Raw genomic sequence first — 14,171 nt, 5'->3', positions numbered from 1 at the left:
GAGAGAGAATATCTAAGAAAAAGTTCAGTCCTAGGATCTGAGATGTGAACTTCTGCCATCTGCTTTTAATGCTCACCATAGGTTTCTCAAAAGTGCTGACAAACCATCTTCCGAGGACCCCAGCCTGGCCGTTGCTGAGGATTATGGGACAGGCTCAGCAGTGCAGGGTTTATAATTAGACTCAATGGCTCTTGGGCAGCAGGGGCACCTTTTAATGCTTCTGAGCCTCCTAGGTCCGCTGCATGCGTCCCAATGAGCAGATACTTGAGACCCACTTGGAGAGACTTCTCACGCTCTCAGCTTTAAGGTCTCTCTAGTAAAATAAAAGTTCGGATTTTTGGCTTCTCTTGCTATTTTTAAATAGAGATCAGCATTTAGGGGAATTGGTCCACATCCGTGGTTCTCAGTGGAGGGTAATTTTGTGCCACCCCCAGCAGGGTATGTGGTAATGTCTGGAGACATTTTTGATTATTCCAGCTCAAAGGCAGGGATGCTACTGGCATCTAGTGGGTAGAGGCCGGAGATGCTTCCAAGGTACGCTTACTGTTACCAAATCAATTAGGGTTAGAGCCTGTGCTCACAGGCTCAACTGCCTGTCCCAATAAGCCAATTAAAGAGCTGAATTAATAGTGAAAAGCAGAAAAATGAGATTCAATGTAGCCACATTGGGAAGAGGCACAAAGAGGTCTGGTGACTCCCTGCTTCCAATCTGTCTTTAGGGGTGTGATATAGGGCTCAGGTTTAAACTGTAGACATCAAAAGGTGTGCCTGAGTAAGCAGGCTAGCTCACAGTGTAAGCAGGCTAGCTCACAGTGTCATCCTGCCCGTCACTGACTCCACCACTGTGTCAGCTCCAGTCTCTGCTACAAGGAGGCCTAACAAGTCGTCAATCATTCTCGGTGAGGCACATTCATTCCTCTGGCTGCTTCCGGGACCTCAGCCCTCCCTTCTCCTAGCATGAGGTTCCTGGGTGAAATTCAAATTTCTGGGGTCCCATGGTTTGAATATGTTAACCATAGGGACACAGGTGTCTATCTGCCAGTGTGCCCAGGACAGCCCTGCGCTTTATAAAAACGTCCATCCCCAGTGTCACTAAGTGTCATGATTGAGTAGCCTTGGTCTGTTGTCATCCTTGCTAACCATTGCGTCGCTGATACATTGTTCTAACCGTAGTGAACAACCCAGGAAGGCAATTAACAAAACTGAAAGCCATAGTTACACTGTATCTGTTATTCAGGTCATTGTAAACAGCAGTGGGTTGTGCTTTGTAAGCAAAGAGCCAGCAGGAGTGGCTCTCTGGGGTCCTTTGGAAGGTCTGGCACATTGCGATCTCATGCAGTCTTGTGGCTTGCTTATTGGCTTTTACTCGTAGATATCTCGGAATGAGAAGGGGTGGAAGAGCTGGTTCGACAAAGATGCCCCAGAGGAGGAGATCATCCCTGATGGATATAACGATTCCCTGGATACCTGCCGCAAGCTTCTGCTCATCAGGTGAGCAGAGCCATCAAGACCTGAAAGCTTCACTCACTGCCCTTGTCCCAGGTCTGACCTCAGCAGTCAACATCATCACGTCCCCACTGTTCTGTGTGTTGTGTGGGGGAGCAGCCCCGCAGTTCCTGGACAATGAGTGAGGGCAGGCCAGAGGCCTATTTCAACAATGCATTAATGGTCGTGCTTTTCAGTGAACACAGGAAAGAAACTGTTTTGATATCTCCATTATCCATTTGATATTGGGTGAATCATTCATTATTGAATTTACCTCTGTGAAAAAATAAAATGATGGAACTTGGGCTGGTGAGATGGCCCAGTGGGTAGCAGGGCTTGCTGCCAAGCCTGACCAGCTGAGTTTGATTCCCTGGACCCACACTGTGGAAGGAGAGAATCTACTCCAGCGAGTTATCCTCCGATCTCCACACTCTTGCTGTGGCTTGTGCACAAGCACACACACACACACACACACACACACACACACACACACACACGCATGCACGCACGCACGCGCACACAAGTACACACACAAACACACCTACATACACACAAACATATACACACACACACATACACAAAAAAATAAAATTTAAAGACAGCCCTTACAAGGAATTGGCTCCACAGCTAAAACTCAGTTTCACTTGAGGGAAAGTAAGAACACCGCACTACTGAAATGTGACACTCTACTCTGTGGGCTGTTAGAATCAAAGGCTTTACATTGACGTTAAGTTGTCCTGTTGAATTTCACATTTCCTTGGTATCTCTCGTGTATTGTGAAACATGCCTGTCACCCCATCACATACCCACACCTGCCAATCATCATCATCAATAAAATACCATTTTTTATATAAAAGCCAGATGTTGGAATATATACTTGTAATCTGGGGTGGCAAAGCCAAGATGGACCCCAGGGCTTGCTGGCCAGTCAGCCAACCCTATTTAATGAGCCCGTGAGAGACCATGCCTCAAAACAAAAGCAAGGTAGATGATACCTTAGAAAAGACACCATGATTGTCTTTGATGCTCCACACATGAACACACACACACACACACACACACACACACACACACACACACACAGAGTTGGATTATTTAGGGACGGCTTTTGTTTCCTAATGTAGCACACCAGAGCTTGCCCTTGGAAATGCTCTTTGCTGGCTGTTGTCACCCATGGGAGTGATCAGAGTGGCCACAGTGGTGACTTCCTGCTCAGCAGCGTATGAAAGGGTTACTTGTTTTCATTCAAATAAGCACGTTTGTCTTGTACCCATTGCTTTAAAACTGGACCCATGGCATGCGAGCTGTGCCATTAACTCATCAGTGAGAATCCGTGTGAGAGACAGCGTGCCTCAAATCTAAATGGTCAGCTGTCTGGCATTTATTTATTTGGTGTGTCTCTGTGTGTCGAGTCTGTCAGGGTGTGTGACGCACACACGCTCGAACACAGATGCTTGCGGAGAGCTTACTTGTGGCCTCTTTGGCACCTCCATCCCCTCTGAAGACAGCAGAGCTTCAAAGTCCAGGGCAGGTCAGCCTTCACCACGGACTGAGGCTGGCAAGAGGACACTCTGTTGTTACTGACTATACCCTGCTCCCTGCCAGTGCCTGGCACCAAAACCTCACACAATTCAATCTGTGCTCATCCAGGGATGGCAAAGCTTGCCGCCCCTCTTACACAGCCCAGTGGAAGGGAGGATTCGCTTGCTATCCCTTTGTTAATTAAATGTGTGACCTTTGCACCTTCAGAATTAGATAGAGACATGTTGAACTTACCTCCTTTTTATTTTTTTATTTTTCATTATTTTAAAAATTTTTTTTTTATTCATTTCAAGATCGTGGTGCCCAGACCGCACCGTTTTCCAAGCAAGGAAATACATCGCCGATTCTCTCGAGGAGAAATACACAGAACCAGTTATCCTGAATCTGGAGAAGACGTGGGAAGAGAGTGATACACACACGCCTCTGATTTGTTTCCTGTCCATGGGCTCTGACCCCACCATCCAGATTGATGCACTGGCCAAAAAATTGAAGCTGGGTATGACTGAAATTTAACAACACACCTGTGTTTGCTCTGAATCTCACCGTTCACAGGTGATTCTTAGAGAAGTATCTATGGCCAGGCTTGGTGGTATACACCTTTAACCTGGCACTCAGGAGGCAGAGGCAGGCAGATCTTTGTGAGTTCAAGGCTTCTCTGTTCTACAGAGTGAGTTATAGACGAATTTCTAAGTGGTCTTATTAAATAAAAAACATGGAGCCAAATACAGGGGTGAAAGCCTTAAAAATCAGGGAAATAGGAATAGCCATCAGCTAACCTTACCTCACCATGCCGCAGCTTCCAAAGTGCTACTTCCTGTCTACCTATGCCTTTATTGTCTTGCTGTTGTTCTGCCCTCTCATTGGCTCTTAGCTCAGCTACCTCACTTCCTTGTCACTATAGTTGGTACAGGGGTTAAAGGCATGTGTCACCACACTTGGCTCTGTTCCTTAGTGTGTCCTTGAACACACAGAGACCCTGCCTGCCAAGTGATTGGATTAAAGGCATGTGCGACCACTGCCTGACTTTTGTGTTTACTTAAAATGACTTGCTATTTCCTCTGATCTCCAGGCAAACTTTATTTATTAACATACAAATAAAATATCACCTCAGTGAATCTCAGGCCAGCCAGTTACATACTGTGACCCTGTCTAAAAAGAAAGAATGAGAAAAAGGAAATTGTGTACGAAACAAAGCTATACTTAAAAATTGAGCTTTCCCCTCTTCTTTTTATTCATTTGTACCTGAGACACAGGTGTCTTTGAGCAGCCAGGGATGAAGCTATATCTGTCACAGATTGTTTTATCAGCAGATGGCCGTACTGTTGCCCAGCAGGTAGCAAGAGTGATGAGGAGCAATCACCTGCTGCTGCCATGTTTATATAAAATGACACCAAAGCATATTTTGTCACCAACTGAAAAACTGGAACCATTACTGTAATGTCTGATGACCAGGGATTCATTTGTTCACGCTTTCGTTCATTAATAAGTCAGTAATGAGTTACTCAGAGGTTTGGGGATAAACAGAACATAGCTGGAAAAGACAGATGTGAACATAACTGAACAGGATGTACGACAGCTGTAGCCACATTCTGTAGGAATAAATGATGGATCATAGGTTCATAGCTGCACAGATTCTGGAGAAATCACTGTGTTCCTTAAGATCGTATTTTATTTTTGATTATATGTTCATGTGTGTCTGTGTGTAGATATGTGTGTGTGAATGTGGGTACCCACAGAGGCTGGAAGAAGGTGTTGAATTCCCTGGAGCTGGACTTACAGGCAATTGTGAACTGCCTGATGTGGGAGCTGAGGACTGAACTTGGTTCCTCTCTAAAAGTAGTAAGTTAGCAAGTTAGCCTCTGAGCCATCTCTCCAGCCCTGACCCCTATAAAGGGCTTATTCTTGATATTAGATATATTTCTTCATTACCAGTAGGAGACAGAAGGAATATTATCCCAGGGAGGGGAGTCAGGACAAAGAGTTGTAGCACCTAAGTATGGCAGCAGTGATGGAATCAGTGGAGCTCAAGGATGGGGACACAGTAGCAGGCTTGCACTATCCTATGAATGGAACCGTTCATTCTCTCCACACACTCAGGGAACCTGGGTGTTGTTGGCATTGCTATATAAAGTCACTATAGCGGTACTTAGAGTTTTCCTTTTCTTTATAAAGGTTAGAAAGCATTTCATGGTCAGTGAGAGGGCTTAGCTGATAAAGGTGTCTGCTGCCAAGACTAATGATCTGAGTTCAATCCCCAGAACTCATATAAAGGTGGAAGGTGACAACCAACTCTAGCAGGTTGTCCTCTGACCACCACACTTAGGCCAAGGCATACACATGCATACACACACACACATACACACACATACAGAGTCAGCCAGACGGACACACACACACACACACACACACACACACACACAGTCAGCCAGACGGACACACACACACACACACACATATACACACATCCACCCATCCACACACACACACACACACACACACACACACACACACACACTAAAGATAGTAAAAGCATTTTTTAAAAAAAAGTTCGACATCCATATTTGACTTTGCAAAGTTAGGAGCAGAATACCCTATGAAGTGATAAATGTGCCACAGACATCAGCACCAGACTCGCTGGTGAACAACTGAGACATAGCCATTAAAGTCAGACTCGAGACAAAGATGTCTGCCCACTGCCACGGTGATTAAACGTCCTTGCGGAAGATGTAGCTAACATATCGTGAGAATTGTAAATAACAGATGTAGCTACTGAAGAGGAGGACCCAAATGCCGCCATTACTCTCAGACAATGTAGTCGTCCAGCTTAAAACCACAAATGAATCAACTGAAAATTATCCTACTTAATAGAACAGTTCAGGAAGGTGACTACTCACAACATAAATATTTAAAAAAAATCAATTGTGCTTTCTTGTAAAAATAAAATGTAAAAAATTCCATTAACTTAGCAATAAAGATGAAACGGGTCATTTTTAAAAATACCCATTTAAGGAAAAATATAAAACTTTCCCAGTGACATAGAAAGTTAATTCAAATAGATAGAGTTAAAACTGATGCTCAGCATAAGAATTCAATATTGTAAAGGTGTCAATATTTTATAGATTAGTCTATAAACTGAATGTAAGTCTAATTGAAATTCAAACATCATGTTCTCCTAATTGGATTCCAGGAAGATATTAGATCATCAGAAGCATAGCTGGACAAGAATAGCCACAAAAACCTCGAAAAGAAAAAAAAACCAGTAATTGGAAATGAACAGTCCTAAATTTTTAAAGCTTTATCAAATGGCAATAATTTAATCAGTATGCAGCTGGCTAAAAGCAAGTAAACAAATCAATAGAGCAAAATGAAAGACCCCAAATTAGACACACACACACACACACACACACACACACACACACACACACACACACGAGCATGCACTCACATATGCGCACATAAACACATGCATACATGCATATACACTCTTTTGGAGTCCAACCTGTGTCTTTGGCCGTGCTATCCCACCTTCCCTCTGGTTTGGGTGTCTTCATTTCTTTGTGCAGCACATTTTCTGGTCAGCACCATGGAAAGCCAGGTCCTTCTGAGAGGAAAGGAGGGAGGGAGACCGTGGGAACACTGACATCTTGTCATTGTGAGCTTCTTGTGTTGCAGAATGTAGAACAATCTCAATGGGTCAAGGACAAGAAGTGCATGCTCGAAAGCTGATTCAGATGTCCATGCAACAGGTATGCAAGCAGGAGCCGCCACCATTTTAACCTAAGTGCTCTAGTTCCTCCTTCCACCTGGTCTACCTTGGAAAGCCATGGTGATTGGAGGCTTCCTTCCTCTGATGATCTTTTCCCATTCTTGTTGAGACATAGTCAGACCTTTGGTCATCTGTGAACCTTACATCTCAAGGCAGTTTCCTCCTTCAGCTCTACAGAAAGAACTGTTTTCTATGACCTTTTCAAGTCTGCCGTTTTCTATGGTCCACATTCACCTTTTACCCCATCCATCCATCCATCTATCTATTTACAATCTGGAAGGCACAACATCTGGTTCCTAAGGTTATAACTCCAGCCATTTTGGAGTTTCGCAAATCACTATTAATAAAGGGACAAATCAGGACGGTTACATTTCAATTTTCAGTTAAAGGCGGGTTTTCATTTTTCATTAATGGATCATTGCAGGCAAATAAGACATAGTTGAGGACTTTCTGTTTAAATATTGATGATGATTTTTATTGAAGTGGAATGTTGAGAAGTGGTTGGCGCTGTGCCTAATAAATACACAGATCGTTAACTTTCTAGAAATGCTTTGTAGATAGCCATCTCAGCTATAATAAGAAAGGGCATAATTTATAAAAGTAAGACAAAAATCTTGGTTTGTTTTTAAGTGTTTGGTCTCATCATGTCTGTGGTGACTTAGTCATGGCTTTCCCCTAGGAATTAATGACCAGTGAGGGTTAATGGTCCAAAGCTCTACTTAGCTCATCAAAATTTCAAGCTGGTCATTAATTCTCAAGTGCCCTAAGCCTTAATCTTTATCACCTAATTAAATTCAATAATAAATTATATTTAATTTATATATCAAGGCAATGATGTGCAATTATTTCTACTTGAGTCAAGTCTTCCACCTTTTTGGGTAATTTGTCTGTTCTACTTTGGGCAAAAGTCATCATTTTTGTGAATAGGAAAACTTTTAATTTAAATATTAAATTTACTTTGAACTTCTTTGGGGTGATAGTTTTTATAACTTCCATATCTGTTTCTCACAATGTATCGATAATGGCATTATCAGAAAGAAAAAAATAACAAATACAAGTGTGGCCATAATATGACCTTGAGAAACCTCAAATTTCAAACACATCTGATGTTGCTGAATACCGAGAAGGACCAGGAAGTATTGGGTCCATGATGCTGAGTTCCATCTTCTCCTAGAGAACTCACTATGAGCCCAGTGCATCCATCCTCTTTGCTATGTAAGCCAGTCCAACTCAGATTTTTCCTCCCAATTGAAGGCACAATTTAAATACATTATCATGCACTACTGCATTTATAGATGCAGTTATCTAGTCTGCTGTAGTAGTTACAGCTAAATATTAAAATGTTGATGTACTGGGCACGGTAAAGCATACCTGTAATTTCAGTACTTGGAGGTCAGAAGAAAGAGACTTGAGAGTTCGAGACTAGCCGAGGCTACACGATGAGTTCAAGGCCAGCCTGAATGGTAGAGCCAGGCACTGACCCAGCAAATGAGTGGCTAGTCTTGTTTCCATAAGGGGAGCGATAGTTTCTGACTGTCTGACTGTTAAAAACTGCTTTATTTAACCATTTAGGTAGAGCTTAATAAATCATGTTCTCAGGAGTCCCTGGGAAAAGTGACGATTTAGAGCTTGGCTAACAAATGGCCACCACATACATTACCTCTGACTTTCAGAAGGTGACAAGTTCTTTTATGGATGACTGTGAAGCTGTCTTCGGGGTTTGAGGCTGCGTGGATTCTGACATACATCAGGCAAGGCTGTGCAAGTTACCAACCTCACCATTAGATGGCGCACACACTCAAGTTTTCTTTTCTAATCTCTTGTTAGCCACTTGACTTCAAGTCACCAAACTGGGCCAGGATCAGATGACAGTATTAACATGCAGCATTTTTAAAATTAGAAAATATAGGCTCAAAATAAAACAATCATGCCATAAGCAAACATATTTTTGATATGGTGCATTTTGTTTTGCTAAAATAATCACAAGATATAAAAAATAAATATGCACTCTTTTGTCTTGTTTTTGGATACAGGGTGGTTGGGTATTATTGCAAAATTGTCACCTTGGTCTAGAATTCATGGAAGAATTACTAGAGACATTGATGATCACAGAATCCATGGAGGACTCTTTCCGAGTATGGATAACCACTGAGCCCCACGACCGATTTCCAATTACATTACTCCAGGTTTGTGACTGAGAGTTAACCAAGTCCACAGCATGATTCATGATTGATGGCACTGAAGGGTGGGTGGGAAGGGCAAGAGGGTTCCTTAGATAAAGGTGCTTGCCACCAAGCTCGACAGCCTGAGTTTGATCTTCAGCACCATGTGGAGGAAGGAAAGAACAGGTTCCTCAAGTTGTCCTCTGACCTCCATGTGTGCACTGTGGCATCTGCTGGGCCACCCAAAGAATAAATAAATGTCATAAAACTTTTAAATGAGGGAACACAACAGGGTGTATTAATCTTGACCAGAGTCATCAGGCTTACATAGTACTTCCACAAAAGAATTCTAAGGCCATATTCATTTGTTCACCAATCAAATGTAATTGGCTTTTTACTCTGAATTCCAGCCCACATACTCTATGCATGTTGTTGTTCTTACCTAACATACCATGATTTCTCTTTTATTAATTAATTGATTCATTTTATGTGTATGGTTGTATTTATGACTGTATTTATGTCTGTGTACCACATGCATGCAGCGCCTGTGGAGACCAGAAGAGGGCACTAGATCCCTCGGGATTGGGGTTATAGAGACAATTGGAAGTGGCTTTATGGGTGCTGGGAACTGAACCTGGGTCCTCTGCAAGAGCAGCCGGCGTTCTTAACCACGGAGCTGTCTCTCCAGCCCCATGCCATGATTTCAGTTGCATTCTTTATAGTACTTTGTAACAGTAACACAACTTCTTCTCCCAACAGACTTCTCTCAAGTTCACAAATGAGCCACCCCAAGGTGTTCGGGCAGGCCTGAAAAGGACATTTGCTGGGATCAACCAAGACCTTCTGGACATCAGTAACTTACCCATGTGGAAACCCATGCTCTACACAGTGGCGTTTCTGCACTCCACTGTGCAGGTAACCTAGAGAGCAGTGTTCACTAGGGGGCGCTAATGAGTTGGTGTGGCCACCATGGGAGAAGTTCCTGGAAGGATGGCATCAGCCTCTCAGCCCTTCCTTCCTTCCTGGCATTTCACCCCATCTGGCTTAGTATGTGTTTGTCACAGATTCTGCCTGCACCCCCACTGTGCAACTGCCAGCTTCTTGGGTACAGAGGTCTGGCCTTTGATCCTGCCGACTCACTCTCCTGAGGTCACAGCATTGTGAGGGCATAGTCACAGTGCCTTAGTCATTTTTTCCTTACTCTGAGACATGCCCAAGGGAAGCAGTTTAAGGGGGAGGTACTTTGGCTCACAGCTGCAGATGGTTAAGTCAGATGGCTCTGTCACTCGACATCAAGACAAGGAAGACACATTCGTGTCAAGAGCATGTGGCAGAGGTTGATCACCCTGTGGTGGCCAGGAGACAGAATACTGCCACAGAGCAGATACCCCTCAAATTCTAAACCCTCAGGGACCGACTTCCTGCAACCCTACCCCAAGTTTTCCACCTCCTCCCGAAATGGCACTGCCAACTGGACACTCGGCCTTCAACACATGAGCCTGTGGAGGGTGTTTCCTACTCACACCATAACACTGAGCACAGTAAATATTTGCATAATGAACAAGCAGATTATTAAGAGCCAAACTTGGTCTTGGAAGTGCCTGGGTTGGCCAAGAATTTGATCCACACTCTCTCAGATAGTAACAACCACTGCTTTTCAAGGTAGGGTTGCCACCACGTCCAAAAGGAGGCGATTGCCCTGGGGAGATGGCTCAGTCAGCCCAGTGCTTGCCCTGCAGCAGAGGGACCTGAGTTCAATCCCCAGAACCTGTGTCTAAAGAGCTGGGCATGGTAATCTCAGTGCTGGGGAGGCAGAGGCAAACAGATCCTCGACATTCACCAGCTAGCCAGCCTAGACTACTTGGTGAGTTCCAGGCCTGTTAAAGGGTTAAGTATCAACCCTCAAGGGTTGTCTCCTGGCTTTCATGTACACACACACACACACACACACACACACACACACACACACACACACACGAAAATACAAAAAGAAGGCAATTGAGTCTTAGAGTGCCTGTATCACTGTATCATCCATGGTAGATCTGGGGTGTCTTGGCTGTAATTCTTAGTAGTTGATGTGGGGGAGGGGTAACTACAGTCCCCACCCTGTCAGGCTGTGCTGATGGCTTTCACACACTAATTACTTCTGTTAATTATTACTAATTACTTATTTCAATTATTAATTGCTTATGTTGTAATTTAATTATTTTATAATAACTAAGAAACCTACTTATAGGATTTTTTTATTTCTTTTTTTCCATAGATAGATTTTTTTTATTAAGAGATTTTCTATTCATTTTACATACCAACCAAATTCCCCTATCCTCCCTCCTCCTGTCCCTGAGCCTTTCCACCCAACCCACCTCCAAGGCAAGGTCTCCCATGGGGAGTCAGCAGAGCCTGGTACATTCAATTGAGGCAGGTTGAAGCCCCTCCTCCCTGCACCAAGGCTGCACAAAGTGTCTCACCATAGGCACTAGGCTCCAAAAAGCCAGCTCATGCACTAGGGACAGATTCTGATCCCATTGTCTGGGTGCCCCCGTTAACTTCAAGCTAAACAACTGTCTTGCTTATCCAGAGGGCCTAGTCCAGTACCATGTGGGCTCGTCAGCTATTGGTCCACAGTTCATGTGTTTCCACTGATGTAGCAGGAATCTTAAAAGTTCTTATTAATAAAATCAAACCTGAGTCCAGTTATTGGGGTGAACGCTGGAAGACCAGAGAAGCAGAACAAGCCACAGCTACCTCATCTCACCAGTTCCTCAGCTGATCCTGTTTCCTCAGACAGGATGCCTCTGAGCTGAACTGTGCTGCTCAAAAGCCTAAAAGCTTAACCAGCTCTAGTTCCTGGTTTTTCACGCCTTATATACCTTTCTACTTTCTGCCATCACTTCCTGGGATTAAAGGCATGAGTCACCACGCCTAGCTGTTTTCAGTGTGGCCTTGAACTCAGAGATCCAGATGGATTTCTGCCTCTGGAATGCTAGGATTAAAGGCATGTGTACCACCATTTTATAGCCTCTGTATCTAGTGGCTGTTCTGTTCTCTGACCCCAAATAAGTTTATTAGGGTGCACAATATTTAGGGGAACACAATACCACCACATTTCCACTTTTTTGTCTAAAATTTTAAAAAAAGCTTATAACTAATACAGGAAAAACTATATCCAATAAGTATATACAATATATACAGTCAAGAATTACATTAATGATGTCTAGTCCATTAACATTTGACAGATTCAGACAAAAAACTCCTTTAAATACATTAACAATGTCCAGTCCAGTAACATTTGATAAATTCAGACAAAAAAATTTCATTATGTATACTATGTAAAACAAGTAGTTCCTTTTTAAAAGTAGATTCAATTATCTCCCTTTTAATCTTATCATATCCATATTCTCTCTTTTTTCTTTTCATAGTAGATTCAATAATCTACCTTTTGTCATTTTTATATCTTCCCCCTTTTCTTTTTAGAGTAGATTCAGTGATCTACCCATTATTGGTGAAATTATTAAGGCCACTCCACGTAGTTAAAAGGGAGGTTTATTTTGTGGGGTACTTACAAATGAGGGGGTAGGTTACAGGGTCTGGCAAGGGTATAGCACAATCCGGCGTTGTTCTCTGGAGAACTCTGCTCGGTCTACCTCCAGCGTCCAGAGTCCAGGAACCAAGAGAGTGAGTTCTTCCCGATCCTTCGTCTTCCGCTTCCTCCTCTGCCCCGCCTTGTGGGCGTGACCATTACCAAAGCCTCAGTGGGGGTTGGAACTTCCAGGCCAATGCTGGGATGGCTACCCACTACATCTCCCCCTTTTGTCTAAATAAGAAAGTTCTAACCTAATACAAGACTATATACAAAGAGATGGTTATCAAATATTGTCCAGGAGTAATGAGGGATAATGACCTAGATAAGTTGGAATTACGATAAGTACAAACAATATCAAGCAAAAAACACATAGTAAAATCCAGGGAAGTCTAGGGCATGGGTAGGTGGCGTGTTACAAAGATCATTCCAAAAGGTGTCCTATCCTAAAGAACCTGAGTCTAATACATAATATATCCTATCTAAGATATTATATATGTATATATACTAAGTTGTAACTATAACTGCTAATCTCCAACCTCATCAAAGACCTGAGAAGGAATATAATAATACCTGAGAAATGGGAGAAGGACGCAAGCAACTTTCGGGAGTCTTGCAAGAGTAGACAGAGACAGCTAGCAGCCTGGACAGTCACCTAACGTTTCTCAGTATTGTCAGGGCTGGAGAGATGGCTCAGAGGTTAAGAGCACTGACTGCTCTTCCAGAGGTCCTGAGTTCAAGTCCCAGCAACCACATGGTGGCTCACAACCATCTGTAATGAGATCTGGTGCCCTCTTCTGATGTGCAGGAATACATGCAAGCAGAACACTGTAAACATAATAAATAAATAAATAAATAAATAAAAAAAAAAAAAAAAAAAAAAACCCGGCTAGCTCAGTCGGTAGAGCATGAGACTCTTAATCTCAGGGTCGTGGGTTCGTGCCCCACGTTGGGCGCCAGATATTGGTGAAATTATTAAGGCCACTCCACGTAGTTAAAAGGGAGGTTTATTTTGTGGGGTACTTACAAATGAGGGGGTAGGTTACAGGGTCTGGCAAGGGTATAGCACAATCCGGCGTTGTTCTCTCGAGAACTCTGCTCGGTCTACCTCCAGCGTCCAGAGTCCAGGAACCAAGAGAGTGAGTTCTTCCCGATCCTTCGTCTTCCGCTTCCTCCTCTGCCCCGCCTTGTGGGCGTGACCATTACCAAAGCCTCAGTGGGGGTTGGAACTTCCAGGCCAATGCTGGGATGGCTACCCACTACAACCCATTTATCCTATTATTTATCTTTTTTCTCAGAATAGAGTCAATGATCTATATCATATCTATATTGTCTTCTTTCTTTTTCCTTTTTTTTTTTTTAAAACAAAACCTCTGAGTCTAATCTCCATGTTCAGCTTTTTTCCTGACCATTAACATTTAACATTGGCTAGTTGTCTCTACTTTTTGCAGTTATGGTCTCGATATCTCTTGCTCATAGAATCCTTCCTCTCTCTCATCAATTGGGCTCCTGGATCTCCGCCTGGGACCAGCCATGAATCTCTGCACCTGTTTCCATCAGTCACTGGATGAGGGTTCTATGATGACAGTTAGGGTATTCAGCCACCCGATCACCAGAGTAGGCCAGTTCAGGCACC

At 43.3% G+C, this 14,171-nt stretch overlaps 1 protein-coding gene across 2 annotated transcripts in view; it reads left to right on the top strand.

Moving 5' to 3' along the window:
• The window catches only part of Dnah8 (dynein axonemal heavy chain 8), a 234,034-nt gene that overhangs the window by 163,613 nt on the left and 56,250 nt on the right, over positions 1 to 14,171 (top strand). For both annotated transcript variants that reach the window (XM_036167928.1, XM_036167929.1), the window contains 5 exons: positions 1,373 to 1,491; positions 3,321 to 3,523; positions 6,700 to 6,773; positions 8,827 to 8,979; positions 9,715 to 9,870. In XM_036167928.1, the coding sequence (XP_036023821.1) occupies positions 1,373 to 1,491; positions 3,321 to 3,523; positions 6,700 to 6,773; positions 8,827 to 8,979; positions 9,715 to 9,870 (705 nt within the window). The remainder of the gene's footprint in view (positions 1 to 1,372; positions 1,492 to 3,320; positions 3,524 to 6,699; positions 6,774 to 8,826; positions 8,980 to 9,714; positions 9,871 to 14,171) is intronic.

The sequence above is a fragment of the Onychomys torridus genome, chromosome 18 (assembly GCF_903995425.1).
Source record: "Onychomys torridus chromosome 18, mOncTor1.1, whole genome shotgun sequence".
NCBI classification, from domain to species: domain Eukaryota; kingdom Metazoa; phylum Chordata; class Mammalia; order Rodentia; family Cricetidae; genus Onychomys; species Onychomys torridus.
Note: the sequence above shows the minus strand (reverse complement) of the source record. Positions and strands in the feature narration are given on the sequence as shown.